The sequence below is a fragment of the Meles meles genome, chromosome 19 (genome assembly GCF_922984935.1).
Source record: "Meles meles chromosome 19, mMelMel3.1 paternal haplotype, whole genome shotgun sequence".
Classification (NCBI taxonomy): Eukaryota; Metazoa; Chordata; class Mammalia; order Carnivora; family Mustelidae; genus Meles; species Meles meles.
The window spans coordinates 54,856,764-54,884,570 of NC_060084.1; the positions used below are offsets into that span (position 1 = coordinate 54,856,764).

Genomic DNA, 27,807 nt, shown 5'->3' on the forward strand with positions numbered 1-27,807 from the left:
TCAAGGGACAAGAATGGGTAGGTGGACGGACAGGATTCTGATGGTTTAGGTCACCAATCTATTGCTTTAAACCGTCAAATAGGGGCACCTGGGTGGCTCCAGTGGGTTGAGTGTGGGACTTCTGATTTCAGCTCAGGTTGTGATCTCATGGATCCTAAGATTGAGCCCCTCCTAGGGCTCGGTCCTCAGCGAGGAGTCTGCTTGATATTCTCTCCTTCTGCCCCTCCCTCAATGCACACAGGCTTTCTCGAAAATAAGTGAAGAAAAAAAAATTTTTTTTAAAAGATTTCATTTATTTATTTGACAGACGGAGATCACAGGCAGAGAGGCAGGGAGAGAGAGAGGAAGGGAAGCAGGCTCCCTGCCGAGCAGAGAGCCGGATGTGGGGCTCAATCCCAGGACCCTGGGACCATGACCTGAGGTGAAGGCAGAGGCTTTAACCCACTGAGCCACCCAGGCACCCCAATGAAGAAATGTTTTTTAAAGAATCAATATAGGAATGCCTGGGTGGCTCAGCTGGTTAAGCCACTGCCTTCAGCTCAGGTTCTGATCCCAGGCTCCTGGGATCAAGTCCCACATCGGGCTCCATGCTGATCATGCAGCTTGCTTCTCTCTCTGCCTCTGCCTGCTTGTGCTCTCTCTCTGTCTCTGACAAATACATAAATAAATAAAATCTTTTTTTAAAATCAATTTAAAAAACGCTTTAAAATAGGTACTAGTTACTTGGTTCATCTATCTTCAGTGTGTTGATCTATATATTATATGCTGGAGATCAGCCATAAATCCATGTCTCTTGAAATAGTTGGATTATATTTACTTTTTGTTTTCAGTTCGGTGAATTTTTTTTTTTCCCTACAGTAATTCCACAGTAATAGATGTTTTGTTACAGAACCCAAAGTCCAGGTTCCCGTGGCTCTAAAGGCCAATATCCAAGAGACAAGACATGAATTTTTGTTTTGTTTTGTTTTTAAAGTATGCTCCACACCCAGCATGCGGGGCAACGGGGCTTGAACTCAAGGTCCTGCTATCAGGACCTGAGTTATGATCAAGGCTTGGAGGCTTAACTCGCTGAGCTATCCAGGTGCTCCCCAAGAGATGATTAATGATTGGAATTTGAGCTTGATTAAGGAGTCGAGGCACCTGGAGAGAAGGCAGATTCTGATGACACCAGATGCAGATGTTATCTCAGTGCTTAGAATTTGTAGAAGGGGGTCTGGTTCCTTATGCCCCAGGGGTTGTGCAAGGGTGTCTGGGTTCTGGTTCCTTAGTACCTAGAGTTTACACAGGGGGTCTGGTTTCTGTTTGGTGAAGCGCAGAGGTGCTCTGCTATTTCTAGGAAAGAATGTATGATCTATAGATATTCAAAGATAAGATAATTAATCACAGAGGCTAAGAGTGTTTGCTATAGTTTAAAGACTTCTAGATTGATTGGAGGGGCCAAGGCAGCTTCACTATGTATGTGTTCAAGTGGAATAAAGAGTATTTCTTAGGGGCACCTGGCTGGCTTAGTGGGTAGAGCGTTCAACTCTTGGTCTCAGGGTCATGATTTTGAGCCCCACACTGGGTGTAGAGCTTACTTAAAAAAACCAAAACACATCGTTTACCAAAAGTGTAAGAAGAAACAGTACTTATATACAAATATTTTATTGTAGAGAACTATCATAAGCTATTTCAGCAAAGATAAAAACTAATGAGTTTGTGATTCATCCCAATCTTCAGAGGGAAACATGTGCCAAATAACACCAATCCTAGGATGCCAGTGTTCCCCTGAAAGGAAACCAAGTTTCAAAATCTTTCACAGGTTTCAAATTCCTCACTTGTTTCAAAATCTTTCATAAGATTTCCTGACAATCTGGCGAGATATTGGCATGTTGATTATCTTTAAGTTGACCAACTATCAGGGTACCTGGGTAGCTCATGGGTTAAGCCTGTGCCTTCAGCTCAGGTCCTGATCTCGGGGTCCTGGGATTGAGCCCCACATCGGTGTCTCTGCTCGGCAGAGAGTCTGTTTCCCCCCACATCTCTGCCTGCCTCTGCCTACTTGAGATCTTTCTCTGTCAAATAAATAAATACAATAAAAAAAAAAAAATGATCAACTCTCGGGCGCCTGGGTGGCTCAGTGGATTAAAGCCTCTGCGTTTGGCTTGGGTTATGATCCCAGGGTGCTGGGATGGAGCCCCACGTCGGGCTCTCTGCTCAGCGTGGAGCCTGCTTCCTCCTCTCTCTCTCTGCCTGCCTCTCTGCCTACTTGTGATCTCTGTCTGTCAGATAAAGAAAGAAGGAATAAAATAAAATATTAAAAAAAGTTTAAAAAAATGATCTACTCTCCTCAAATAATGAAAACATATGAAGAAGGTACAAAAGCATGAAAACAGTTGGAACGTATAATGCAAACTGATGGAGAAGTGGTCCCAATTCTTTAAAAAAAAAAAAACATTTATTATTGAAGTTTAGTGGACATACTATGTTATATTAGTTTCAGGTGTACAGCACAGTGATTTGATAATTCTATATGTTGCTCAGTGCTCACCATGATAAATTTACTCACCATTCAATGTTAATTACAGTATTATTGACTATGTTTCCCATATTGACTTATTTATTTTATAACTGGGAGTTTGTACGTGTTAATCCCTGTCACCTATTTCACCCATCACCCCACCATTTCTCTCTGGCAAGCGCCCATTTGTTCTCTACATTTAAGAGTTTTGTTTTTTTTTGTGTTTGTTTTGTTTTTTAGACTCCACATATAAATGAAATCCTATGGTATTTGTCTTTCTCTGACTTACTTCACTTTGCATACTGCCTAGGTCTGAGTCTTTATTTTTGTTTTAGTAGTCTCTGTATCCAACAAAGGGCTTGAACTCACAACCCCAAGATCAGGAGTTGCATGCTCCACTAACTGAGCCAGATAGGTGCCCCAATCTTGATTTTTCTTAAAAAAAAAAAATTATTTATTTGACAGAGATCACTAGTAGGCACAGAGGCAGGCAGAGAGAGAGAGAGGGAAGCAGGCTCCCCACCAAGCAGAGAGGCAGATGCGGGGCTGGATCCCAGGACCCTGAGATCATGACCTGAGCTGAAGGCAGAGGCTTTAACCCACTGAGCCACCCAGGCGCCCAATCTTGATTCTCAATAGCAAAAATCTTTCCCATCTGAGAATTGCTACCAAAGCCACATCCTAATACTTTGAAAACTTCGGTGTTCATAGATATTATAAGATATAGTTGAATTTGACAAGTACTTATGCCTGTAGAGTTTTCAATATGGTCATCTAGTACTGTACATCTCAAAATTCCCGATGGTAGTCACATGATACAATTTCATCAGAATCTCTGGTATATTGTTTTGAAACTCCCCAGGTAATTCTAAAGGACTGCCCTGTTTGAGAAATCACGTGTATGATGTCTTGAGGCAGATTCAGTCATGGGCTGAGCCTGTTTCCCCTGCACATGGCTCGAGTACAACCTGTGGTCTGTAGGTAGCCAAAACATCCCTTTCAGTGTGTGCTCGAATAAGGTCCATAGAGAAATGTAGAAGCTGGGGGACTTGGCTGGCTTTGTCAGGACAGCATCCACCTGTTGATCTTGAGGTCATGGGTTTAAGCCCCAACCTTGGGTGTAGGGATTACTTAAAAAAAAAAAAAAAAGTGAAAGTTTGTTCTGTTGTGGTTATTATGTCTGCATCAGGAGCTGTAGACAATTGAGAGAATAGGGAATTCTGAGTGCTGGCCTAAGTCCACCTTTCCACATCCAGGTGTAAGGACCTATTTTATATTTCTATTTTAGCCAGAGGCTTCCATGGAGGTTAAACAATAACTTTGGTCTTTAACCCTTAAACTGTCCCTGCTCCCTTTCCCCCAGGGGACTTAAAAACAAGTACCAGAAACTAGCTCCAGGTGTGGAGGCCAAGAAAAACAAGCTGTACCTACCTGAGTCTAGCCCTGACATAAGTACAGCCATCTTGGCAAAGCAAAAGCTGGCACCTTGCACTGTAAGAGTGGGTTAGCATAAGAATAGCCATCTTGAAGGCTGGGAAGCCATTTTACTGAGCATCCCTAACTGGCCCACACTGTGTACCTGAGAGGAGATAAGAGGAACTAGCTGAAACCTGGAAAAACAACTTAATCATATACCACCAAGGCAGTTAGGCAGTGGCCCCACAGGGACCAGATGTTAATAAAAAACAAATAGGGGGCGCCTGGGTGGCTCAGTGGGTTAAAGCCTCTGCCTTCAGCTCAGGTCATGATCCCAGGGTCCTGGGATGGAGCCCCGCATGGGGCTCTCTGCTCAGCAGGGAGCCTGCTTCCCTTCCTCTCTCTCTGTCTGCCTCTCTGCCTACCTGTGATCTCTGTCTGTCAAATAAATAAAAATAAAATCTTAAAAAAAAAAAAACCAAACAAACAAACAAAAAAAACCAAACAAATAGTTAACTTGCAGAGATCACAAACCTGCAAGACAGGAGTCTCCCTCGGTTTACAAATGTCCTAGTGATTTACAACAAAGAAATTATCTTCTCAATAGCCCAATTTGCAGAGACAAATAGCTCAGTTCCTTGAGGCCTAAGGTCTCTGTTGGGGCTGGGCAGGAAGGGAAACTCTTCAAGATGGCGGATACCCCAAAATGGCCAAGGTTCCCGTCATCACCTCCCCTTGGGATGGCAATGGATCAATGACCTGCTGACAGCTCGACGCAGGCCCCTACACCTCTCCTTTTGGACTTCCCCAACTGAACCCAATACCCTTCAAACCCCAGAAAAGGAAGTAATTCTGACTGGTCAGATTACAATCCTTCCTTTGCATAGAGGAAGTAACTCTGACTGGTCGGATTACAATCCTTCCTTTGCATATGAGCCGACCAATAGGAAACAGTTCTGCTTTTCAACTTTATGTAAACCCCTGCCACCTGGTCTTGTGTGCGACTTCCCTGACTCACTGCCCTCTTTTGAGTCGTGGAACCTCGCCCGAGGGTGCCCACAATAAAGATCTGTTCTCGGACCCTCGCTTGTCTTGGTGGTCTCATTTCCATTTAGTTACCGAGAAACCTGACATTTGGTGCCGAAACCCGGGAGGAGATTGAGCCCCTGCACTGGCACGGAGGCTCTCTCCTCCTTTGTCGGACTGGGACTCTGCTCTTTCTCTACTCGGGTCACAGGACTCCTTGCGGTGACTGTTCCCTGGTCTCCAACCCTTCCCGGGGCGCCCTGTCCTAATCGCGGCCGCGTCAGGGCAAACCCTCCTCCGCCACCTGGTGGCTCCGTGGTTCCGGGAGTAAAGGAGACGTCCTCACTCCATGATAACCATTTCCCTAAGCTGCAGCTCAATTCAAGGATGAGGGGACGCCCTCCTCCAAGTCTTGAGCTGATAAGGGAAGGGGCCATGGGAACCTCCCAGTCCAAATTTGATCCCAAAACGCCTTTAGGATGCCTACTGGCTAATCTCCGAACTCTGGAGTTAGACCAGGACCTACGAAGGCGACGCCTTATTCATTACTGTACCGTCGCTTGGCCTCAATATCGGCTGGACAACCAATCACAATGGCCACCTGAAGGCACTTTTGATTATCAGATACTTATGGACCTTGATAATCTCTGTAGACGCCAAGGCAAATGGTCTGAGATGCCTTATGTCCAGGCTTTCTGGACCTTGCGCTCCAGACCAGAACTCTGCTCTAGCTGCTCAACCTCTCAAGTACTCCTAGCTCACTCTCCCCCGCCAACTCTTCCCCATTCCACCTCTAAAGACTCTAACTTGGCCTCTCTATCTCCCCTTGCTGAGCCTCCTGAAAATCTCTCCAGGCCCCCTGTAAGGGTCCCACACCTTCCTCCTCCTCCCTACCAACCCGCTCCCCAACAGCCTATGCCCCCAACTCCTTCTCCAACCCCCGAAGCTCCAGGCACAGCCTTGAGCACACCCTCTCCTACCGCTCCTCCCCTCCCAGCCCCAGAACCTCAACCACCTTCCAGCCCCCTCCCTTCTCCCCCTCCTATCTCCCCCCAAACCAGATCAAAAAACCCTTCCCTGGACCTGGTCTGCCCCTTGAGGGAGGTTGCAGGGGCTGAAGGGGTTGTCCGAGTCCATGAACCCTTTTCTCTACAAGACCTATCCCAAATAGAAAAACGCTTAGGTTCCTTTTCAGCCAATCCCGACAACTACATCAAGGAGTTCCAGTATTTAGCCCAGGCCTATGACCTAACCTGGCATGACTTACATGTCATCCAGACCACCACCCTCACCACAGAGGAAAGGGGACACATCCAGGCTGCTGCCCGAGAACATGCAGATCAGGTTCACCTGACTGATGCTACGATGCCAGTCGGGGCTCAGGCCGTCCCAGCCGTGGAACCAGGCTGGGACTACCAAAATGACCAGGATGGTCATCGACGCCGCGACCGCATGGTCCAATGCCTCATTGCCGGCATGCGGGTGGCCTCTAACAAGGCTGTCAACTACGACAAGATTAGGGAAGTTAATACAGGCCCCAGATGAGAATCCGGCCATGTTCCTTAACCGACTGACTGAGGCATTAACCCAATACACACGCCTAGATCCAGCCTCCTCTGCGGGGGCGACAGTTTTAGCCACACATTTCATCTCCCAGTCAGCCTCAGATATCCGAAAAAAGCTAAAAAAGGCCGAGGAGGTCCCACAGACCCCCATTTCAGACCTAGTGAGAATGGCCTTTAAAGTCTTTAACTCCCGCGAGGAAGCCGCTGAACTTAAACGGCAGGCCAGGATCCAGCAGAAAGTCCAACTACAAACCCAAGCCCTGGTTGCAGCCCTGCGGCCGGCCAGCTCTGGGAGCCAGCAAAAAGGGGAAACCAACCGCACCCCACCAGGGGCCTGCTTCAAATGCGGGGCTGAAGGCCATTGGGCCCGTTAATGCCCTAACCCTAAGGTGCCAACCCGACCATGCCCTCTCTGCCATTTGATGGGCCATTGGAAATCCGACTGCCCTAGCCTCGGGGAATCCTCGGCGCCTCAACGCGGGGGAAGACTTGAGACGGTAAGTCTAGCCTTCCAACTGCTCAGGTTGGAGGACGACAGACGGAGCCCAGATTCAGCCACCCCTTTCACCCAGGCCGAGCCCAGGGTCATGCTCCAGGTAGCAGGTAAGTCCGTTTCTTTTCTGCTGGACATGGGGGCTACCTACTCTGTTCTACCTTCCTATGCGGGACACACTCGACCCTCACCGGTCGCTGTTATGGGGATCAATGGGAATTCCTCCACTCCTAGGGTCACCCCTCCCCTTATCTGTAGCCTGGATGGGTTCCCCTTCTCCCACTCATTTCTGGTGATTCCCTCATGCCCAGTGCCACGACTGGGTAGGGATATCCTCCAAAAGCTAGGGGCAACTATCCAGTTGTCTCCCTCTCCTCCCTCCTCATCCTCAGCTCGTCTCATCCTGTATCTCTCCACTCCATCTACTCCTGCCCCCAATCAATTACCCCTCGTGAACCCCCAAGTATGGGATACCTCAAAACCCGTAGTGGCCTCCCACCACACTCCTGTCAAAATACAACTCAAGGATGGTTCCAAGTTCCCCTCTAGACCCCAGCTCCCTATCTCCCTCTCCCATCGCCGTGGTCTCAAGCCCATCATAGAACGGCTGAAACGTCGGGGACTTCTGATTCCCATAAGTTCTCCTTGTAACTCCCCCATCCTGCCGGTCCGTAAACCCTCCGGGGCTTATCGACTGGTTCAGGACCTCCGACTCATCAATGAGGCAGTAGTCCCTCTCCATCGGGTGGTTCCTAACCCTTATACCTTGCTATCCCATATCCCTCCAAGCACCACTCACTTTACGGTGTTAGACCTGAAGGATGCCTTTTTTACTATCCCCCTACACCCCGATTCCTATTTTCTTTTCGCCTTCACCTGGGAAGACCCAGACACACATACCTCTGGACAGTTAACCTGGACTGTCCTGCCCCAGGGGTTCCGGGACAGCCCCCATATTTTCGGTCAGGCCTTGGCTGCGGATTTATAGCAATGCATCCTTAAGGCTAGTACCTTACTACAATATGTAGACGACCTCCTCCTCTGCAGCCCTTCCCGCACCACCTCCCAGGACGACACCTCCTCCCTACTTAACTTCCTAGGGAGCAAAGGGTATCGGGTCACACCCTCTAAGGCACAGCTCTGCACCCCCGCGGTCACTTACCTAGGCATCCACTTGACCCCAACCTCCAAGTCTCTTACCGGGGACCGCATCCGCCTCCTACGAGAGCTCCAACCCCCTCAGACGGCAGATGAGATACTCTCCTTCCTCGGGTTGGCTGGCTTCTTTAGGCACTGGATTCCAAACTTCTCCATCCTGGCCCGCACCTTGTACCAAGCAGCAAAGGACACTCCCCAGGGTCCACTCAGTGATCCCTCTTTGGTCCGCCGCCTGTTTTCCAAGCTAAGAGACTGTCTCACCGCTGGGCCGGTGCTAACTTTGCCTGACCCTTCGAAACCATTCCACCTTTACACTGATGAGCGCTCGGGTTCAGCTACTGGCCTTTTGGCCCAGCTGGTGGGACCTACTTACCGGATTGTAGCCTATCGATCTAAGCAGCTAGACAGCACCGCCCGTGGATGGCAGCCCTGCCTCAGGGCGCTGGCAGCTGCTGCCTCCTTGACTAAGGAGGCTCTCAAATTGACTTTGGGAAAACCCCTCGTGGTTTACTCCCCCCATCGACTTGGGGATCTTCTTCGCCACCGATCCCTGGCCCACCTAACCCCCTCTCGTCTCCAACTCTTCCATCTGCTATTCATCGAAAACCCTCAAATCACCCTCGCTACTTCTCCCCGCTTAAATCCTGCAACTCTGTTGCCTACACCCTCGCCTACTTCCAAACCCACTCACTCCTGCCCGCAGCTCATGGAGGATCTCACCCCTCCCCATCCTGGACTCTCCGATCAGTCACTCTCCGTATACTCTTTGTAGATGGCAGTTCCCTCCTGGCTGCAGACGGTCAGAGACATGCCGCTTATGCGGTAGTCATCTCGGAATCAATTGTTGAGGCAGCTCCCCTCCCGACAGGAACCACATCCCAAAAGGCGGAACTTATAGCCCTCACTAGGGCATTACATCTGTCCAAAGGACAACAGGTCACCATCTACACTGACTCAAAATATGCCTACCTCATTACTCATACCCACTCTGTCCTCTGGCAGGAGCGGGGATTTCTGACCTCAAAGGGAACACCCATAGTCAATGGACCACTCATTGCTAAATTACTCGAGGCCCTCAGTCTGCCCGCTGAAGTTGCGATCATTCATTGCAAGGGCCATCAGGCCTCCAAAGATATGGTCTCCATGGGAAACAGCAAGGCCAACTCAGTGGCCAGGCAGATGGCTCTGAATAGCCCCATATCTCCCATCCTTTTTCTCAATACTCCTCACCAACCATCCTACTCAGCAAAAGAGACCCAAGTCCTTCACGCCCTGGGCGGGAGGAAACAGGAGATAAAGGATGGATTTACATTCAGAACAAAATCGCCCTCCCAGAGACCGGACCATACCCTAATTACTGATATCCACCAAACTCTCCATATTGGCCCAAGGGCACTGAACCAGTTTCTCCAGCCCTTGTTTTACTATGCATCCCTACCTACGGTGATTGAGGCTGTGCATAGGGCTTGTAAAACCTGCTCGGCCATAAATGCACAAGGAGGAATCCACCGGCCGGGGCCTAACCATCAACTCCGAGGCCATCAGCCCGGGGAAGACTGGCAGCTGGACTTCACTCACATGCCCCGCCGTAAAACCTTTCGTTATCTACTGACTTTGGTTGACACTTTTACAGGATGCATTGAGGCATACCCCGCAGCCAGAGAGACTGCAGACGTGTGGCCACAATCCTCATCGAGCACATCATCCCGAGGTTTGGGTTACCCCAGACCTTACAGTTGGACAACGGGCCGGCATTTATCTCCAGCATGACCCAACAGGTGGCCGAAAGCCTCAACATTACCTGAAAGCTGCACATCCCCTACCACCCTCAGTCTTCGGGTAAGGTGGAAAGGGCCAAGGGGCTACTTAAGGCTCAACTCACTAAACTTACCCTGGAGACTCGCCTTTCGTGGCCCGTATTGTTACCTCTAGCTCTCACCAGACTCCCGGTGTCCCCCAGAGGACCATCAGGTTTGAGTCCCTTTGAGCTGCTGTACAGTCAGCCTTTCCTTATCGACCACAACCTCCCGGCCATTCCTCCACCTCTCTTATCCTATCTGCCTTACCTTACCCTCCTCCGGGCCCTCCTGAGAGCCCATGCCGATGCGGTCATACCGGCCCCGACCGACAATACCTCTGAGGAAGCCTGCCCATGAGACTTATCCCCAGGGGACCAGGTGCTTCTCAGAAATCTGTGGCCAGGCTCCCTGCAGGCCCGATGGACCGGGCCCCACACGGTTATCCTCACCACCCCAACCGCGGCAAAATTCCTGGGACATACCGCATGGGTGCACATCAACAACCTTAAGCGGACACCAGGTAACGAATGGACCTCCCAGATGGTGGGACCCACCAAACTCCGCCTGGCTAAGACTCTTTCTCATATTCCTCCTGAGCCCCCTGATCCAAGCAATAGAATGTGAATGTATGAGGAGCACATCCAGATGCTCAAAATATCTACCTCAACTAGCCTCCCGGTCCACTACCTACTTTTCCTCCTATACCTATATGCCCACTATCTGTTACTTGGGGAAAGCGCCAACTACTTGTACTTCAAAACACGCCCCGGGAAAAACCTTTTGGACCTCCGAACTCTCTCAAACTAGTCAATCCCCTTGCACCCAGTACCCCAAAACTGGTAAAGTTTGCTGGAACTATCTGGGTCATGCCGGTCTCACTGATGGGGGAGGAGTCCAAGACCAGGCAGCCCGGGAAGTAACCAGACTAAAAGTCATTCAGTTAAATAACCGGCTCCAAGCCTCAACCCAGCTTACCTACAAGGGTATTTCCCTTGACAGTATAAAAAAGATCCCCACCACTGAACAACTAACAATAACTCTCCTAAATGCCAGCTATAACTTATGGTGGAATGCCACTGGCAGTGGGGACAGCAAATGCTGGATCTGTTTTCCATTCTCTACACTCTCTAACTTCGTAGGGATCCCTCTCCCAACCAGCTAGCCACTCCCTAATAACACGATCATCAACCGGATGGTCCGCATTGGACCTATTGGAGGAAAAAACCAATCATCAATTCCTCCAACTCTCTCACCTTCGACATGACTAACTCCTCCCTCCCATACTGTACTCCCTCAGGTGTATTCCTCTCATGCCCTCGGGGTGCCTATCGTTGCTTAACTATCAATGACTCCCTAGACAGCACATTTATCTTACTATCCCCCCTCAACTAACATCTATTCTGATCCTCAACTCCAGTCCATACTATTCCCTCAGCACCGAACCAAAAGGGCTGCCTTCCTCCCCTTCTTGATAGGCGCTTGGATAACAATGGGAGTTGCAACCGGAGCAGTGGGTTTGGGGGCTTCCATGGACTTTTACTATAAACTTTCCCAAGCTCTTAACGATGACATGGAGTGGATCGCTGATTCCCTCACAGCCCTACAGACTCAGGTCACCAGCTTGGCAGCTGTCGCCCTACAAAATCGAAGGGCTCTTGACCTCCTAACCGCCAAAAAAGGTGGAACATGTCTATATGTAAATGAACAATGCTGCTACTTTGTTAATCAGTCAGGTATAGTTACTTCCAAGGTCAAAGAACTCCGGGACCAGATCCAGACCAGATGCCAGAGCACGTCTTTCTGGGGCTTAGACCCCCACACTTGGGTAACGTGGTTACTCCCTTTGGCAGGACCCCTATGCCTAATCCTTCTTCTCATCTCTGTCACCCCTTGCATGTTTCAATGTTTATAGGAACTCCTGCAAGAACTCACCCGGGTATCTGTCAACCAACTTTTACTTCACCCCTACTCTCGCCTGCCCACATCCGACTACCCCTAACGACGCCCCACCGTCAGCAGGAAGTAGTCAGAGCAGAGTTGATGCCCCCGACACCATTATATAAAACAAAAGGTCGGAATGTTGGGGCCGGGCAGGAAGGGAAACTCTTCAAGATGGCAGATACCCCAAAATGGCCGAGGTTCCCGTCATCACCTCTTCTCGGGATGCCAATGGATCAATGACCTGCTGACAGCTCGACGCAGGCCCTAACACCTCTCCTTTTGGACTTCTCCAACCGAACCCAATAACCCCTCAAACCCCAGAAAAGGAAGTAACTCTGACTGGTCAGATTACAATCCTTCCTTTGCATAGAGGAAGTAACTCTGACTGGTCGGATTACAATCCTTCCTTTGCATATGAGCCGACCAATAGGAAACAGTTCTGCTTTTCAACTTTATGTAAACCCCTGCCACCTGGTCTTGTGTGCGACTTCCCCGACTCACTGCCCTCTTTTGAGTCGTGGAACCTCGCCCGAGGGTGCCCACAATAAAGATCTGTTCTCGGACCCTCACTTGTCTTGGCGGTCTCATTTCCATTTAGTTACCAAGAAACCTGACAGTCTCCCTCCCCACCATAAAACTGAAGGAGGCTGAGGTGGAGGGAAATGTAAACAAAGTTAAATTTCTTCTAAACCTAAATCTCACTTAACTGCCAGGGTGACAGCAGAGTGGCAAAAAGTTAGACAAAGTTAAACTGTCAAAGTGGGGTGCAAGATATGTATGTAGCTATGAAAAAGTGCCGTGAAAATGCTATATAAAACCTTGACTTTGAGTGCTCGGGGTCCTTGTTGAAACCCACTGCGCCGGGCAGATACTTGGACCCCAGCTAGCTGGAAATAAACCTTGCTGTGTCACTTGCATTATCGAGAGTGTTCTCTGTCTCACTGAGGGGTGGTCGATTCCATACCCTAACACCGGTAAGGGAGCATCTTTGAGGATTATCCCAAAGGATGTGGTGTGGGTTAATACCAGGTGTGGGGAGGGTGGGGACAGAGGAGAGGGTTATGTGTTTGGTGGACAGAGTCTTTTTAGGATTTCCAGTGATAAAATAAAGGAATTTTTCAACTTTTAGTGCTTATGGGTCCTGCTCCTGGACTCCCGGGAAGCTACACTTTAACACTTCAAGGTCAAAATGACTTGTCAAAATCTCAGAGTGTGGGCTTTATTTCTGCCTTGAGTATACATTGTAGATCTGCTTTGTTGAAAACAAAACTGGAGGGTATTATGTTAAGGAAAATAAGTCAATCAGAGAAAGACAATTATATGGTTTCGCTCGTATAGGCAATATAAGACATAGCTTATATGAAACTATAGGGGGATAGGGGAAGGGAGGGAAATTTGAATGGGAAGTCATCAGAGAGGGAGAAAAACCACGAGAGACTCTTTGTTATAAGAAACCAACTGAGGGTTGCTGGAGCGGGGGTGGTTGGGGGTATAAGGTAACTGGGTGATGGACATTAAGGAGGGCATGTGATGTGATGAGCACTGTGTGTTATACACAACTAAGGAATCATTGAGCCATACATCAAAAATTAATGATGTACTATATGTTGGCTAATTGAGTTTAAATTAAAAAAAAAAACTGGAGCATCAAAAAACAAAACAAAATGACAACAAAATCAAATGAAAAAAACAAAAAGGAGCAAGCAAAAAGATACAGGGAAAAAACCTCCCTGGTTCCTGAAAGATTAAAATCATGCAGCCTTACAGATACTAAAAGAAGTTAAAGTCCATAGCTTTCCAGAATGTCTTTTGTCATGATGATTTTTAACTCTTCACATATAGAAAAGCACAAAGCCCTGCACTGAATGTTCCTTTCCCGGAGCGGGCCTACTTTGTGAAGATTGTGTGTCTGGGGCAACTGTCCTAACTTGAACTCAAATAAACTCTTTTCCTTTTCTTTTTTTTTTTTTTTTAAAAAAAGCTTTATTTATTTGACAGAGAAAGACACAGTGAGAGAAGTAGCAGAATTAGGGGAACTGGGAGAGGGAGAAGCAGGCTTCCTGCTGAGCAGGGAGCTGGGATCTGGGATCATGACCTGAGCCAAAGGCAGATGCTTAATGATTGAACCACCCAGGCACTCTTCCTTTTCCCATAAAAAAAAAAAAGTTTCTTCATTTTGCTTCAACACCAGTCTTTCCAAAACTTGTAGGCTTGGTGACTCAGTGGTTTTTCTTCTTTCCAAAATGCTATCTTTCAGAAAGCTTGATTCCTTTCCAGTTTTCCTGTCCTGCAGAAGTCCCATTTCAGGTCCAGATTACTAATTTTTTCTCATTTCCAGTAATTAGATGTAACATAGTTATGTTTTAAACATCTCTGAGTATTCTCTCCTGTGATACCATGATTCATACAAAATATGTATTTGGTCATTCAGGTAACCAAAATTTTTTTCAGATATATTTGATTTTCATCTGAAATTCCTCAAAATGCTTCAGAGTCATAGAATTGAAATGAGAGGCTCATTATTATTTTTTTCTAAGATTTTGTTTATTTGACAGAGAGAGACCCAGGGAGAGAGGGAACACAAGCAGGGGGAGAGGGAGAAGGAGAAGGAGACTTCCTGCCAAGCAGGGAGCCCAAAGTAGAGTTCAATCCCAGGATCCTGGGATTGTGACCTGAACCAAAGGCAGACAAAGGAGACACCCAGACACCCTCCAAACCCACCCCCACCCCCGGCCACCCCATAGGCTCATTATTAAGGAAGGTGACTTTTGGCCTTCACCAAAGGGCAGGGTTGTCGGGAGATTCAACCATGTGATTAGAGGGTTGGGAATTCTAGGCCCACACCTTGACTTCCCGGGAGGGGAGAGAGGCTGGAGGTGGAATCAGCCAGTGGCCTGTGTCTTTGTCAATCATGACTATGTAATGAAACCTCCAAAAAAACTGAAAGCCCAGTTTCTGGAAAGGTTCCTGACCTGTAGAACCTCAACAGCTTCATGTGCCAAAGGATTAAAGCTCTTTTGTTTGCTGTCCTGCTCTAAGTATCTCTTCATCTGGCTGTTCATTCCTGTCCTTTAAAAAGACTCTTATGTCATTGTTTCCCTCAGTTCTGTGAGTCACTCTAGCAAATTAATTGAATCTGAGGAGGAAGCTGTTGGCACCACCAAACTCTGGCAGGTCAGTGAGAAGCAGATGTGGCAGTCTGGGGCTGACGGCTAACATCTGAAGTGAGGCCACGGTGGGAGGAGAGGGGGCGAAAATGATATTGGGGTGGGACACAGGGTTCGGGAGGCCAACCTGTAGGACCAAACCCTTACCATCTGCAATCCAGTGCTATCTCTGGGTGGATCATGTCTGAATTGCTTAGTGTCCTGTGGGGGAACATCCCACCCTGCCATGTTGGGTCCACAGACTCTAACAGATACACCTAATGAGTGCATTCTCAATGAGAAATAATCAAATAGTTTCACAATATTAAGAATATGAAAGTATCAGGGTGCCTGGGTGGCTCAGTGGGTTAAATCCTCTGCCTTCGGCTCAGGTCATGATCCCAGGGTCCTGGGATCGAGCCCCGCATCGGGCTCTCTGCTCAGCAGGGAGCCTGCTTCCTCCTCTCTCTCTGCCTGCCTCTCTGCCTACTTGAGATCTCTGTCTGTCAAATAAATAAATAAATAATCTTAAAAAAAAAGAATATGAAAGTATAAACATTTGTTTATTTATTATTTATTTAGATTATTTATTTATTGAGCATGCCAGCAGGGGAGGGACATAAAGAGGGAGAGAATCTCAAGCAGACTCCTTCTGAGCACAGAGTCTGACAGAGTCTGACGTTGGGCTCTATCCCATGACCATGACCTGAGCTGAAATCGAGTCTAATGCTTAGCCAACTAAGCCACCCAGGCACCCCTAAGATATAAGAATTAAAATAGAAAAATAAAAATACATGCTACATATTTTTAAAATATTTATTTGAGAGAGAGAGTGTGTGTGCTCAAGCGTGCATGAAACGGGGTGGGGCGTTGAGGGTGTGGTGGAGAGGGGCAGAAGGAGAGGGAGAGGGAGGGGGAGAAGAAGCAGACTCCTGGACCAGCAAGGAGCCTGACTTGGGGTGTCATCCCAGGATCCTGGGACCACAACCTGAGCCAAAGACACACACCCAAATGATTGAGCCACACAGGGACCCCACATTTTATATATTTTAACTGATTAAATAAATAGAATGTGTGTGCATTTGTGTGTATGCACATGTATATGTAATGGACCTTAAGATTAAAGCAGTTCATTATTGTAATTAGTATTTTCTTTTTTAATTTTCTGATGTACTGATTGATGGAGTACATGAGCACAGGCATATATATTGCTTAGTGGTCTGATATGTGGTGGATATTTCTAAGTGTCTCACAAGAACTAAAAAGATGTTTCTCTGTTTTTCTTGTATAAGATTTAATATATAACAGGTCAAACTCATTCTTTTGTTTTTCCATTATTGAATATTACTAGTTTGTACCAGCTTTATAACATGAATATGGACAGAGCCATATTAATATGCCTCTGAGGGGCCCCTGGGTGGCTCAGTGGGTTAAGCCACTGCCTTCGGCTCAGGTCATGATCCCAGGGTCCTGGGATCAAGCCCCACGTCAGGTTCTCCACTCAGCAGGGATCCTGCTTCCCCCTCTCTGTCTGCCTGCCTCTCTGTTTACTTGTGATCTCTCTCTCTGTGTCAAATAAATAAATAAAACCTTTAAAAAAATATGCCTCTGAAAATTGAGGACATACACATTTTACTCTTTTGAGAATAACAGGCCAAAAACATCACGTGAACAAGATGACTTCATGACTCAGCCCTGCAGATGGCTATTCCTCCAGTGCTTCACGAGTCATGGAAGAGCCCACCATCATCACATTCCTCACCCGTTTCCTGCTGGCATGTCTAATTGGCATGTACACATGATAGGCAACATCTACCTGGGTGTCTGGGTGACTCGGTTGGTTGGCGGCTGACTGTTGGTTTCAACTCAGGTCATCTTCTCCGTATCCTGTGATCTAGCCCTGCAAGGGGCTCCCTGCTCAGCTCAGCATAGAGGATTCTCTCTGTCCCTCTGCCTCCTGCCCTCAAATAAATAAATCTTAAAAAATAATAATACTTATTTAAGGTTCTTGCATTTCTTTTCAGGGCTCCATAGCTCATTTCCATTCTTTTCAGGATTGACTAGAATCTGGGTTCATGGACCACAGTTACTTACTCTTTCATCTCCTGAAGGACGTCTTGGTTTCTTACAATTTTTGGCAGCTATGAATGAATAAAGCTGCTATAAACACTTGTGTGCAGAACTTTGTGGAGACATAAATGTCCAATTCATTTGGGTAAAAACATAGGAGTGTGATTTCTGGATCATGTGAGAGTTCATTTAATTTTGTGAGAAACCCTCATCTCTCATCCAAAGTGGCTATCCCATTTTGCATTTCTCATCTACAGTGAATGCAAGTTCCTGCTATTCACCTAGTGTTTGGTGGTGTCATTTTTGGAGTATACCTCTCAAATGTACCCTTAACATATCTCACTGTTTCAGTTTGCAATTTTCTAACAATGCATGGTGACAAGTATCTGTCATATACCTTTTTGCTATGTGTGTGTCTTCTTGGTGAGGTGTCCGTATAGATCTTTTGCCCATTTAAAAAATCAAGTTGTTTGTTTTCTTATTGTTGAATTTTAATAGTTCTTTGTATAGTTTGGATCATGGTCCTTTGTCAGATAGTCTTTTGTTTTCTCGCAATATCTGGCATGTCTTCTCATTCCCTTGACAGTGTCTTTCATAGTGTAGAAGTTTGTAATTTTAATGAAATCTGACTTAGCAATTATTTTTTCGTGGATTATACCTTTGGTTTTGCATCTAAACAGTTATAGAACCTAGGTCATCTAGATTTTCTCCTGTTATCTTCTGGGGGGTTTATAATTTTGTGTTTTACACTGAAGTCTGTGATCTCTCTCTCTCCCTTTAAGATTTTATTTATTTATTCATGAGAGACAGAGAGAGAGAGTGGCAGAGGGAGAAGCAGGATTTCTGTAGAGCAGGGAGCCCTATTCGGGACTCAATCCCAGGACTCTGCGATCATGACCCAAGCCAAAAGCAGACACTTAACTGACTGAGCCAGCCAGGCACCCTGTGATCTGTTTTGAGCTAATTTTTGTGAAGGATGTAAGGTATGTATCTAGACTGTATATTTATTATTTATTTATTTGTGTGTTTATTTTTACTTGGGTGTGGATGTCCACTTGTTCCAGTGCCATTTGCTGAAAAGACTCTCCATTTTTTTTTTTTTAGGTTTTATTTATTTAAGTGTCAGAGATAGTGAGGGCTGCAGTGCAAGCAGGGGGAGCAGTAGGCAGTGGGAGAAGCAGGCTCCCCTCTGAACAGGGAGCTGGTTGTGGGACTTGATCCCAGGACCCTGGGATCATGACCTGAGCTGAAGGCAGATGCTTAAATGACTGAGTCCCCCAGGCATCCCAAGACTATTCTTTTTGCATTGGATTGCCTCAGTTCCTTTGTGAGACCAACAAATACAGTTGGCTCTATTTCAGTTAGTCTATTTCTGGGATCTCTGTTTTGTTCTGTTTAGCTATTTCCCATTATTTTACCAGATGTACACTGCCTTAATTAATGTAGCTTTATATTAAGTCGTGACATTGGTATGTGTCAATCCTCTGACTTTTTCTTCTGCTTTGACCCTGGGCTGGCTTTCCTGGGTCTGATGCCTCTATCTATAGACTTCAGAATCAATTAATTGATAACTACAAGTAATTTCCCAGAATTTTGGTTGAAATTTCACTGACTCTACAGAGCAGTTTGGGAAGACCTGTCATTTTAACAATATTTAGTCTTTTTACCCATGAACGTAGATATAAGCTGTGCTTGATCATGCCATAATATTTTATAGCAATATTTGCAAATAGTATTTCAGAATTTTGGATCCCTAGGCAGATAGGAGGGGTGTGAAATATCTGTGGTTATCTTTGTAAGATTTCTGGAAAATTTTAGGAAGAGTCATCCTTCAATATTTTTGGATCACCTACAAAGAAATGGTTCATCTAACATTTAAAAGTAGTAGGATGCTGTTGATAAAACCTTATGACCTTGTACTGTGTTCGTGAGGGACCTCTTCTGTAAATATTGCCACTTATTCTATAGACATTGCTCAGCTTAGAATTTGTATCTCTCTTTGGGTCAGTATTGATAAAATACATATTCCTAGAAGTATCCCTATCAACTAGGCTTTTCAAACAATTGGACTGGGTCTGGAGAAACATCTCTAGCTAATCCCATGCTCTTTGTATCGCTTTTCCTTGAATCCTTGTCAGGCCCTCTATATCGTCCCATCTCCTTCCTTATTTTGCAGTTCTTAGGCTAGGCGAAAGAGACAATTACTGGGGAGGGAGGCAGTGAAATTCTTAGGGAAGTACAGAGTCCAGTGAAATACATTTGGATCACTGCCAGCCCCTCCTCTGTCAGATGCAAACATTTCCTGCTTCTGCCACCTGAGACCCTGTCTGCCTCCAGCTGTTGTGGAAAAAAGGAAGTTTCTCCCACCCACAAAACTTGTTTCTTTGCAGAGCCTCACTAGGATCTTATAATTGTTTCTGGGAATTGGGATCTGGGAGAAAGTTTTAAAAACGTAGTCTCAACTGCCTCATGTGTCTCTGAGAGTTGAAGTAATAATTGTAGTTCTGTGGGGAGGTGAGGTCACAGAACCACAAACCCTTATCTTAACATTGGCTGCCTCCCTCCCACACACAAGCAGGGGCTGTCATGATTGGCCCAGTGAGCCCACATCCTGGCAGCAGGAAAGACTGGAGTGAGTGTCAGTCCAAGTGACACAATGTGTAAGGGATGGAGGTATATCAGGGTCTGGATCCAGGTTGGACCTTGTGGCTGGAAAAAGGATTCTACTTCTAAAGAAAGTAGTTTGAAGTCAGAGCTATACAGATAGGAACAACAATTCCTGAGGCACAGGCCAAGTTATGGAGAGACTGGAGGTCTGAGGTCCTCCATGGGACTAACTGCTCCAAACATAGTTTCATGCATATCCCTCCCTGATGAAGACTGTTGGAGCTCATTGCAAGTAGTAACACAGTCTGATGTTTGCAGTCCTTAAAACTGCAATTCAGAAGGCGCACCTGGGTGGCTCAGTTGGGTAAGCCTCTGCCTTTGGCTCAGGTCATGATCCCAGGGTCCTGGGATTAAGCCCAACGTTGGGCTCTCTGCTCAGCAGGGAGCCTGCTTACTCCCCTCTCTCTGTGTGTGCTTGTGATCTTTCTCTCTCTCTCTCTGTGAAATACATAAATAAAATATTTTTAAAAACCTGCAATTCAGAAATTAATATGCTATTCGGTCTGTGCTGTGAAACCAGAGAAATTGACATGCTTGATGTAGATACCTCATTAAACTTCTGTGCATGTGATACTGAGTTTCATGGAGCTAAGCACATCCTATCTCAATGTGAACAATGGGACTGAGTGGCATTTGGAGAACCGTAATTGTTTTTCTCGGATTTATGCTTGATGCATCTAGTGGAGATAGTAATTATGTCTCTCCTGAAAATGTTTGTAATCTCTTGATCAAGGAAAGACAATTTTCCTCTGTGAAGTTAGGACAGGAGACTTTCAGGAAAAGGTAACTTCAACATGTGAGGGATTTGGAGAGCAGAAACATTATCATGTTTTCAGCTTAAATGTATCTTTAAAAAATATTTTATTTATTTATTTGACAGAGAGACACAGCAAGAGAGGGAACACAGGAGAGGGAATAGGAGAGGGGGTTCAGTCCCAGGACCCTGGGATCATGACCTGGGCCGAAGGCAGACACTGAATGATTAAGCCACCCAGGCACCCCTTAAATGTATCTTCTGATATTTTACATGGTTTTCAAAGTTCTAACATAATTTTTAGGCTCACCCTTGCATTTCTCCTATTCAATGCACTAGATTTCATGCCTTGAGAGTCATTTTGCATGCTTGTTTTGTATTTTATTATCTTTTTCAAATTGATTAGTTTCAGTTTTTTTTTTTTTTAAAACACAGCTAACTATAAATTCTGTAATGAGGAATAATTTAGGTCCTACTCTAAAAGTTTTATCAATCTTTACATGTTTTATTTAAATTACAAGTCCCATAATTTAGGGTAAAAGTGAAATAATTTTGATGGTGGGTTCCATTGGCCAAAAAAATCACATGATTACTTCTGTTGCTGTATTAACACTGGTCCTATTTGGTAAGTCCATTTTGTTCATGGACAATATTCAGGTTCTTACTAAGTTTTCACCTTCACTCACAAGTGATGATGGTTAATGGAACAATTAGTTCAACAAGAATGATAAATTGGCACAACCAAACCTACATTGAAATGAATTTCAAAGATGATAATGTATGTATGCATAAAAGTGGGTTATTAAAGGATACAACCAGGTAGGGGCACCTGGCTGACTCCATTGGTGGAGCGTGCAGCTCTTGATAATAAGAATTCAGCTGTGAGTTTGAGCCCCATGTTGGGTATAGAAATTAGTTACAAATAAAGTCTTTTTTAAAAAAAAATTATTTATTTATTTGACAGTGAGAGAGGGAACACAAGCAGGGGAAGTAGGAGTGGGAGAGGGAGAAGCAGGCTTCTCGCTGAGCAGGAAGTCCTGTGCAGGACTCGATCCCAGGACCTTGGGATCATGACCTGAGGAGAAAGCAGACGCTTAATGACTGAGCCACCCACGTGCCCCACAAATAAAGTCTTAAGAAAAAAAAAAAAAGATATGACCAGGTAGCTATGAGAGTATAGCATGCTGGTAAACACCCAACTTTATTGCAACCTGGCCATGGCAATATTTAAATGAGTCATATAACCTCATTATAATTAAATTCTTGGCTGTAAAATGCACATACTTGTAAATACTAAATAATTTACAATAGGTAAAGCAAGAGTGACTCAATGAGCACTATACAAAGAAATACATCAAACTTGAGAAATCATTAATTAACGAAGACATGTGTATTGGAAAGAAAGTCTCAGGGGAGAGTAGTAGCAAGGGGATAATTTTGAATTTATTTTCCACAAACAGCCCACAGCTCATGTGTTCATGCAGAGTCCTCTCTTTGTGGATGCGAACACTGAGCCCCGGAGAGTGACAGAATTGCCTTAATGGATGTGAAATTTGCTGTAATCTTCCTATTGCAGATGGTCCTTGGAACCCTGGGGAACTTCTTGCTCTTCTGTCATTGTTCATCATCTCTTGGCTTAAGGGGATACAGGTCAAAGTCCACAGATTCGCTCCTTAGGCACTTGACTTTAACTAACTCCTTGGTCATCCTCTCCAGAGGAATCCCAGAGACCATGGAGGCTTTTGAGTTGAGATATTTCCTCAGTGGCTTTGGATGCAAAGTTGTTTTCTTCATCCACAGAGTGTCCAGGGGGTTGTCTATGGGCACCATGTGCCTCCTGAGCGTCTTCCAGGACATCACCATCAGCCTGTCGAACTCCTGGTGGGCAGCGCTTAAAGGGAAACCTCCTCAGTACATTGGCCCCTCAAATATCCTTCGCTACATCCTGAATGTAAACCTATTATGGTTCCTGTGTATGTGACTGACAAATGGAACAACAAAAACACTTCAGAAAATATGGAGTTTGGATACTGGGGTTCTGCACTTCATGACAAAGACACAGACTTCCTATATATGGTATCGATAACCTCCCATGATGTTTTGTGCTTGGGACTTATAACTTGGGCCAGTGGGTTCATGGTTTCCACTCTGTATGGCACAAGCAGCAGGTCCAACACATTTATAGGGCCAAAGTGTCTCCCAGATCCTCCCCTGAGATTAGAGCCACACAAAGCATCCTTCTGCTGGTGAGCACCTTTGTGTCTTTTTATAGCCTCTCTTCCATCAATTACATGTATTTTTCTATTTTTCACAAGACGAGCTGGTGGCTGATGAATACTTCTGCCCTAATCAATGCATGTTTTCCAGCTGTCTGCCCCTTTGTTCTTTGAGTCACGACGACTGCGTATCCAGACTCTTTTCTGTGTGCCCGAGAAGAAATACACAATTCCCTCATCTCATCAGAAAAATATAAACTATCTGGTTTGCACTGTGTTCAGCTGCTTATACACTCATTCTTCAAGGAATCTTCAGCAAAATTACAGTTGGTCTCATTTTATATCAAGTTTTGAATAAGACAGAAATTTCTGCTACAACAATAGTGACTAATGGCCACTTGTAAATGAAATTCTGTGTAATTATTATGGAAGTACTTATGTAATTGCATTTTATTAATGGCTGTAGTGGAGAAATTCAGAGTCCAATAAACAAAACATTCTTGAAATACTGTGGAGATGCTGGAAACGTCTTTGGATATGCAATTTTTTTTTTTTTTTTTCAAAAAAAGTCACTGTTCAAATTTTATTTGGTATTTTAGTTGGTATGACACTTAGTTGGTTGCATGGTCTTTTTCCATTATATGGCGATGTACACTATATTCTGAAATACATGGTGCACGAAGTAAGATCCTTTGGAACAGTTATGCACAGTACATGCAGTAATGAATTCATACGTTGGAGCCCAGGATGTGACTGTCTGGAAAAGATGGACTAGGCATGTTGGGTGTCAGGGGAAGGAACCAGAAGGTACAGAACACACAGGAAATATGCATCTGGTTTGAGGAGCGCCCGCAGCATATGCAACATTGGCAGTGGTGCCTCTGAGATTAACCCATTTGGGACTACAAAGGCAAGTATCATCCAGCATTAGGGTATAGCTGCAGGGCTTGTTGAGCAATTCCTATTTAGAACCTTAGGAAACTGATGTTTTTCCCTTAGGCCATTTTGATATTATTTAAGTAACAGATCAGACAATAAGGACAATGTACACAACCTGCAACTAAAACCCGGTCCTAGTCTAGACAGTGAAGTGGTACGTTAGAAAACTTTAAAGTGGCAGCTCCTTTTGGATCTCCCGGAGTGTATCTGCACTCTTCTTCCAATGGGCCTCTTCCTCAGGAGTAAGAGTCACCTTCACAACATCTGAAATTCCATTCTGTCCCAAGACGCAAGGAACACTAAGGAAGACATCATCTTTTATTCCATAGAGTCCCTTAATCATGGTGGAAATTGGATGCACCCGCCTAAGACTCTTCATTATACTTTCTGCCAAATCTGCTACAGACAGTCCAGTGGCCCAGGAAGTGTAGCCTTTCAGTTTGATCACCTCATAGGCACTGTCAACCACCTGTTTGTGAACCTCTTTCCACTGTTCCTTATCTGCATCAGTGCCTAAGTCAGGGTGCAGATTCTTCAGAGACACACCAGCAATGTTTACTCCACTCCCTACAGGCACACTGGAGTCTCCATGCTCCCCGAGGATCCACCCGTGACAGCTTAGTGGGTGAACTCCCAGCCTTTCCCTCATTAGGTAATGGAACTGGGCTGAATCCAGACTGCAATCACTTCCAATAACACGGTTTTTGGGAAAGCCACTTACCTTCCAAGCCACATAGGTCAAGACATCCACTGGGTTGGAAACAACAAGCAAATTGCAGTTTGGGCTGTATTTTACAACATTAGGAATGATGAATTTGAAGATGTTCACGTTACGCTGGACCAAATTAAGACGGCTCTCTCCCGCTTGCTGAGGTGCCCCAGCTGTGATAATAACCAGCTTGGAGTTGGCAGTCACATTATAGTCTTTGCCAGAGACAATTTTTGGTGTTCTAAGGAAAAGGCTTCCATGGCGGAGATCCATCATCTCTCCCTTCAGTTTGTCTTCCTTGACATCAACAAAAGGAAGTTCATCTGCCAAGTCCTTCATTAAGACACTAATTGCACAAGCCATGCCAACAGCACCAACCCCAACAACTGTAATCTTATTTTGGGGGACATGGTCTTCCTTAAGAAGATTCTGAATCAGCTGATCTTTCAGAGTTGCCATTTTGGACTTAGAACCAAAAGGAATCAGGAGTGCCCATTGGGAGGACGGGCGTCAGCGGTGCGCGAGACTGGATCCGGACTTGGCGGCAGCAGCTCCGACTCTCGGCACTCAGAGCTGAGCGCGGGAGGGGCCTTAAGTGGAACCGCGAGGCTCGGATATGTAATTTTTAATGTGAGATACCAAATTTTCTCAAGATTTACTGGCCATGTGATAGTAAGGCCAGTGCCTTTTTTTGGAGGGGAGGTGTTCTCTACTTCTTCCTAGATAGGCCAGTGCCTTTCAAGGGAATAAGATGTGGGATGACCATTCAGAGAATTCAGGGTAGAGGGTTCTGGGTTCTGTATTGGGATGCAAGTGGCTTGAGGTAAAGCTGGGGGAAAATTAGGTTTTAGTTGTGAAGGACAATGACATCCAGGTTGTGCAAATTGTGTCTTACATCCTTAGAGAATGGGTAGGTGTTTGAAATAAGAAAATATGTGTGTGGAGAAAGATGAACATATTAAAAATGTTTTCAGTTGAACATTGGAATTGTGAACTCCAGGGGATGAAGGAGAATCTTGCAGGAGGATAAGTTAGCTGATGTTTTAAAAGGGTAGAGGAGGAAAGCAAATAATAAATAAATGTTTTATGTCTGTGATAAAAAATGAATCAATTTTTAGGGTCTGCAGAGGGTAGATTGTTCTGGGTTAGGTATTGGAGCCAACTGGCTGGTTGCTAAGAAGCAGATTTTAGGGTGGGTGTCTGCATCCAATTTGAGGAGACAAGCTTATAAAGAAAGTCTTCATCAAGCTTGGATTAGTAAAGGAGTAGCAATTTGGAGACCAGAGACATGAATCTATTGAGTCTGTTTTGTTTAATGAATTTTCCTGCTTTTGAAATCACCCACCAGTGCGAATGGACACATTTGAAAGAAACAGTAAATAGCAAACTCACACATAATTTAATGTAGGTATCTGTGAATGAATTAAATTATAGGGGTTGCAACTTTATTATTATTTTTAATATAGAACATTTTTAATAAAAAACATTGTTGTTGTTGTTGTTGTTGTCAGAATCTGTGATTTTATTTCTTCCAATTACGCAGTATACCGAAGGAAACAAAGAGGGAGCGGCCAGAGGTGGGGGCCCGAGGGCCCAGGTTAGCGCCAGCTGGCTTCGGTCTGGGTTCCGGGCAGGGCGTGCAGAGCTGCGGTACGAGCAAATCGCTACCATGAAGGCATTCCAAGCGGCTTCCAGGAAGCAGCCATATGTGCTGACAGGCATGTGGACACAGCAGTCTCGCTGGCCGCCTCGCAACGCTGGTGTTTCCTAGAGCTTTCCATTGGCAAACGCTGCCTCCTGGAACTGAGGGACAAAGGTTTTGAAATAAGCCTTTGCTCTTTTGGCCATCTCATTTCCATCCCATCTGGGGCTGTACGGATAATTTTTCTGGGCCTGGGAATAAAGCTGTCCACTGTTGGTAAGGTGATAGACGGACTGGAGGCTGGTCTCGAGGGAAAAACCGGGGCAGGTCGATGTGTACAAGAAAACAGAAATCTTTCCACATCAGCAGCAGAGTGAGTTTTGTAAAGCCTTCTGCATCATATTCCACGAAGCCTGTGCCGAAGTGACCGAGGAAAGCGGCAATGTACTCCCTTCTTTTGTGGTGCCCTTGAATCACATACTGCACCTTGTTGGTGAGTAGCTGGCATGCTTGAGGCACATAATCAATGAGACATCCTCCTCCTGGAAAAGCTGGGACATGAAGAGCTGTGGAGCCTCCAAGTGCATGTTCAATTTGGGGTGACAAGTATAGCTTGGGATACACCTGAGTGGCTTCGGTGTCCTCGAAACTGACAGAAAGGAGGGCCACGTCTTTTCCGGGGTCTTCATTTACGTCCTTGAGAAGGTATGTGGGCATATTGCTGAAATCCACTGGCAACTTCAAAAGGAAATGAACTGAAAATTCACCAGTCCAGTTGTTTTTCTTCCCAGCATAAATTACCATGTTCTTTCCATACTGAGGCTCTTCCAGTAATGTCTGGTACTCAAACATGAGGCGGGAGCTCTCCCGGAGGTGGCTGCATTGGAACTGGTGATATTGCCGCACGAGTTCCTTCACCACAAGCAACAGACATTCAGGATTTGAAGGATTCCAGGAGGCGAGGTAATGCAGGGCCGAGAGGTCTGGCAGGAATTCAGCATCTTCTCCAAAGTTGAAATCGGGGGGCAGCTCTGGGTATTGGGCATTGAAAATGATATCCCATTTTAATGTCTCTCTAGCATATGGTATGTGCAGTTTAAATCGGTCACAGTTGGGTCCAGGAGTCAATGATGTGCAGCCAGACTTCAAGTCAGTTATCCTCAAACAGTTGGTAGCATCCAGGCCCACTTTTCCATTGCGGACCACGCTAGATATGAATGGGGACAGCATTGGAGAAATTCGGTTCAAGGCCACGTCTGGGGACATTTTGGTTTGACTTGCAAATCACACTGGAACTTAGTCCGATCGGTAACCGGCGACTACGTGGGGTACAGGTTACCCGAGCGTGCCCCCGACCGAAGCACCGACCTGCGCGCGCACCGCGAGCCAGATGCCTGCGCCTAAAAGAACATTTTTAAAGATTTTATTTATTTATTTGACAGACAGAGATCTCAAGTAGGCAGAGAGGCAGGCAGAGAGAGAGAGAGAGAGAGGGGGAAGCAGGCTCCCCACTGAGCAGAGAGCCCTATGTGGGGCTTGATCCCAGGACCCTGGGATCATGATTTGAGCCGAAGGCAGAGGCTTTAACCCATTGAGCCACCCAGGTGTCCCTTAAAGGATTTTTAGAATTTGTTTGACCAAGGGAGAGAGAGCACAAGTAGAGGGAGAGGGAGCAGACTCCCCGCTGAGCAGAGAGCCCAACCAGGGGCTTGATCCCAGGACCGTGGGATCATGACCTGAGTAGAAGGCAGATACTTAAATGACTG

At 45.8% G+C, this 27,807-nt stretch overlaps 4 protein-coding genes across 5 annotated transcripts in view; 2 read left to right on the plus strand and 2 right to left on the minus strand.

The window, feature by feature from the left end:
• LOC123931367 (putative protein ZNF720) overlaps positions 1-27,807 on the plus strand; it is an 867,309-nt gene that overhangs the window by 156,954 nt on the left and 682,548 nt on the right. The window lies entirely within an intron of this gene.
• The window catches only part of LOC123931274 (zinc finger protein 208-like), a 121,650-nt gene that overhangs the window by 67,417 nt on the left and 26,426 nt on the right, over positions 1-27,807 (plus strand). The gene's annotated exons all lie outside the window — the stretch shown is intronic.
• On the minus strand, positions 23,825-24,880 carry LOC123931325 (L-lactate dehydrogenase A chain-like). Of its 2 annotated transcripts, XM_045988311.1 has the most exons (2): positions 24,172-24,880; positions 23,825-23,902 (listed from the first exon to the last, which is right to left on the minus strand). In XM_045988311.1, the coding sequence occupies exons 1-2, from the start codon at positions 24,856-24,858 to the stop codon at positions 23,825-23,827; spliced, it is 765 nt and encodes a 254-aa protein (XP_045844267.1). In that variant the 5' UTR covers positions 24,859-24,880. The 2 variants fall into 2 exon arrangements, with proteins under 2 accessions (XP_045844267.1, XP_045844266.1); XM_045988310.1 differs by having other exon boundaries at positions 23,860-24,880.
• On the minus strand, positions 26,120-27,381 carry LOC123931315 (BRISC and BRCA1-A complex member 2-like). The gene is given in 2 exon segments (XM_045988294.1): positions 26,120-26,338; positions 26,340-27,381. Coding segments are annotated over 2 exon segments (1,140 nt in total). The 5' UTR covers positions 27,308-27,381; the 3' UTR covers positions 26,120-26,166.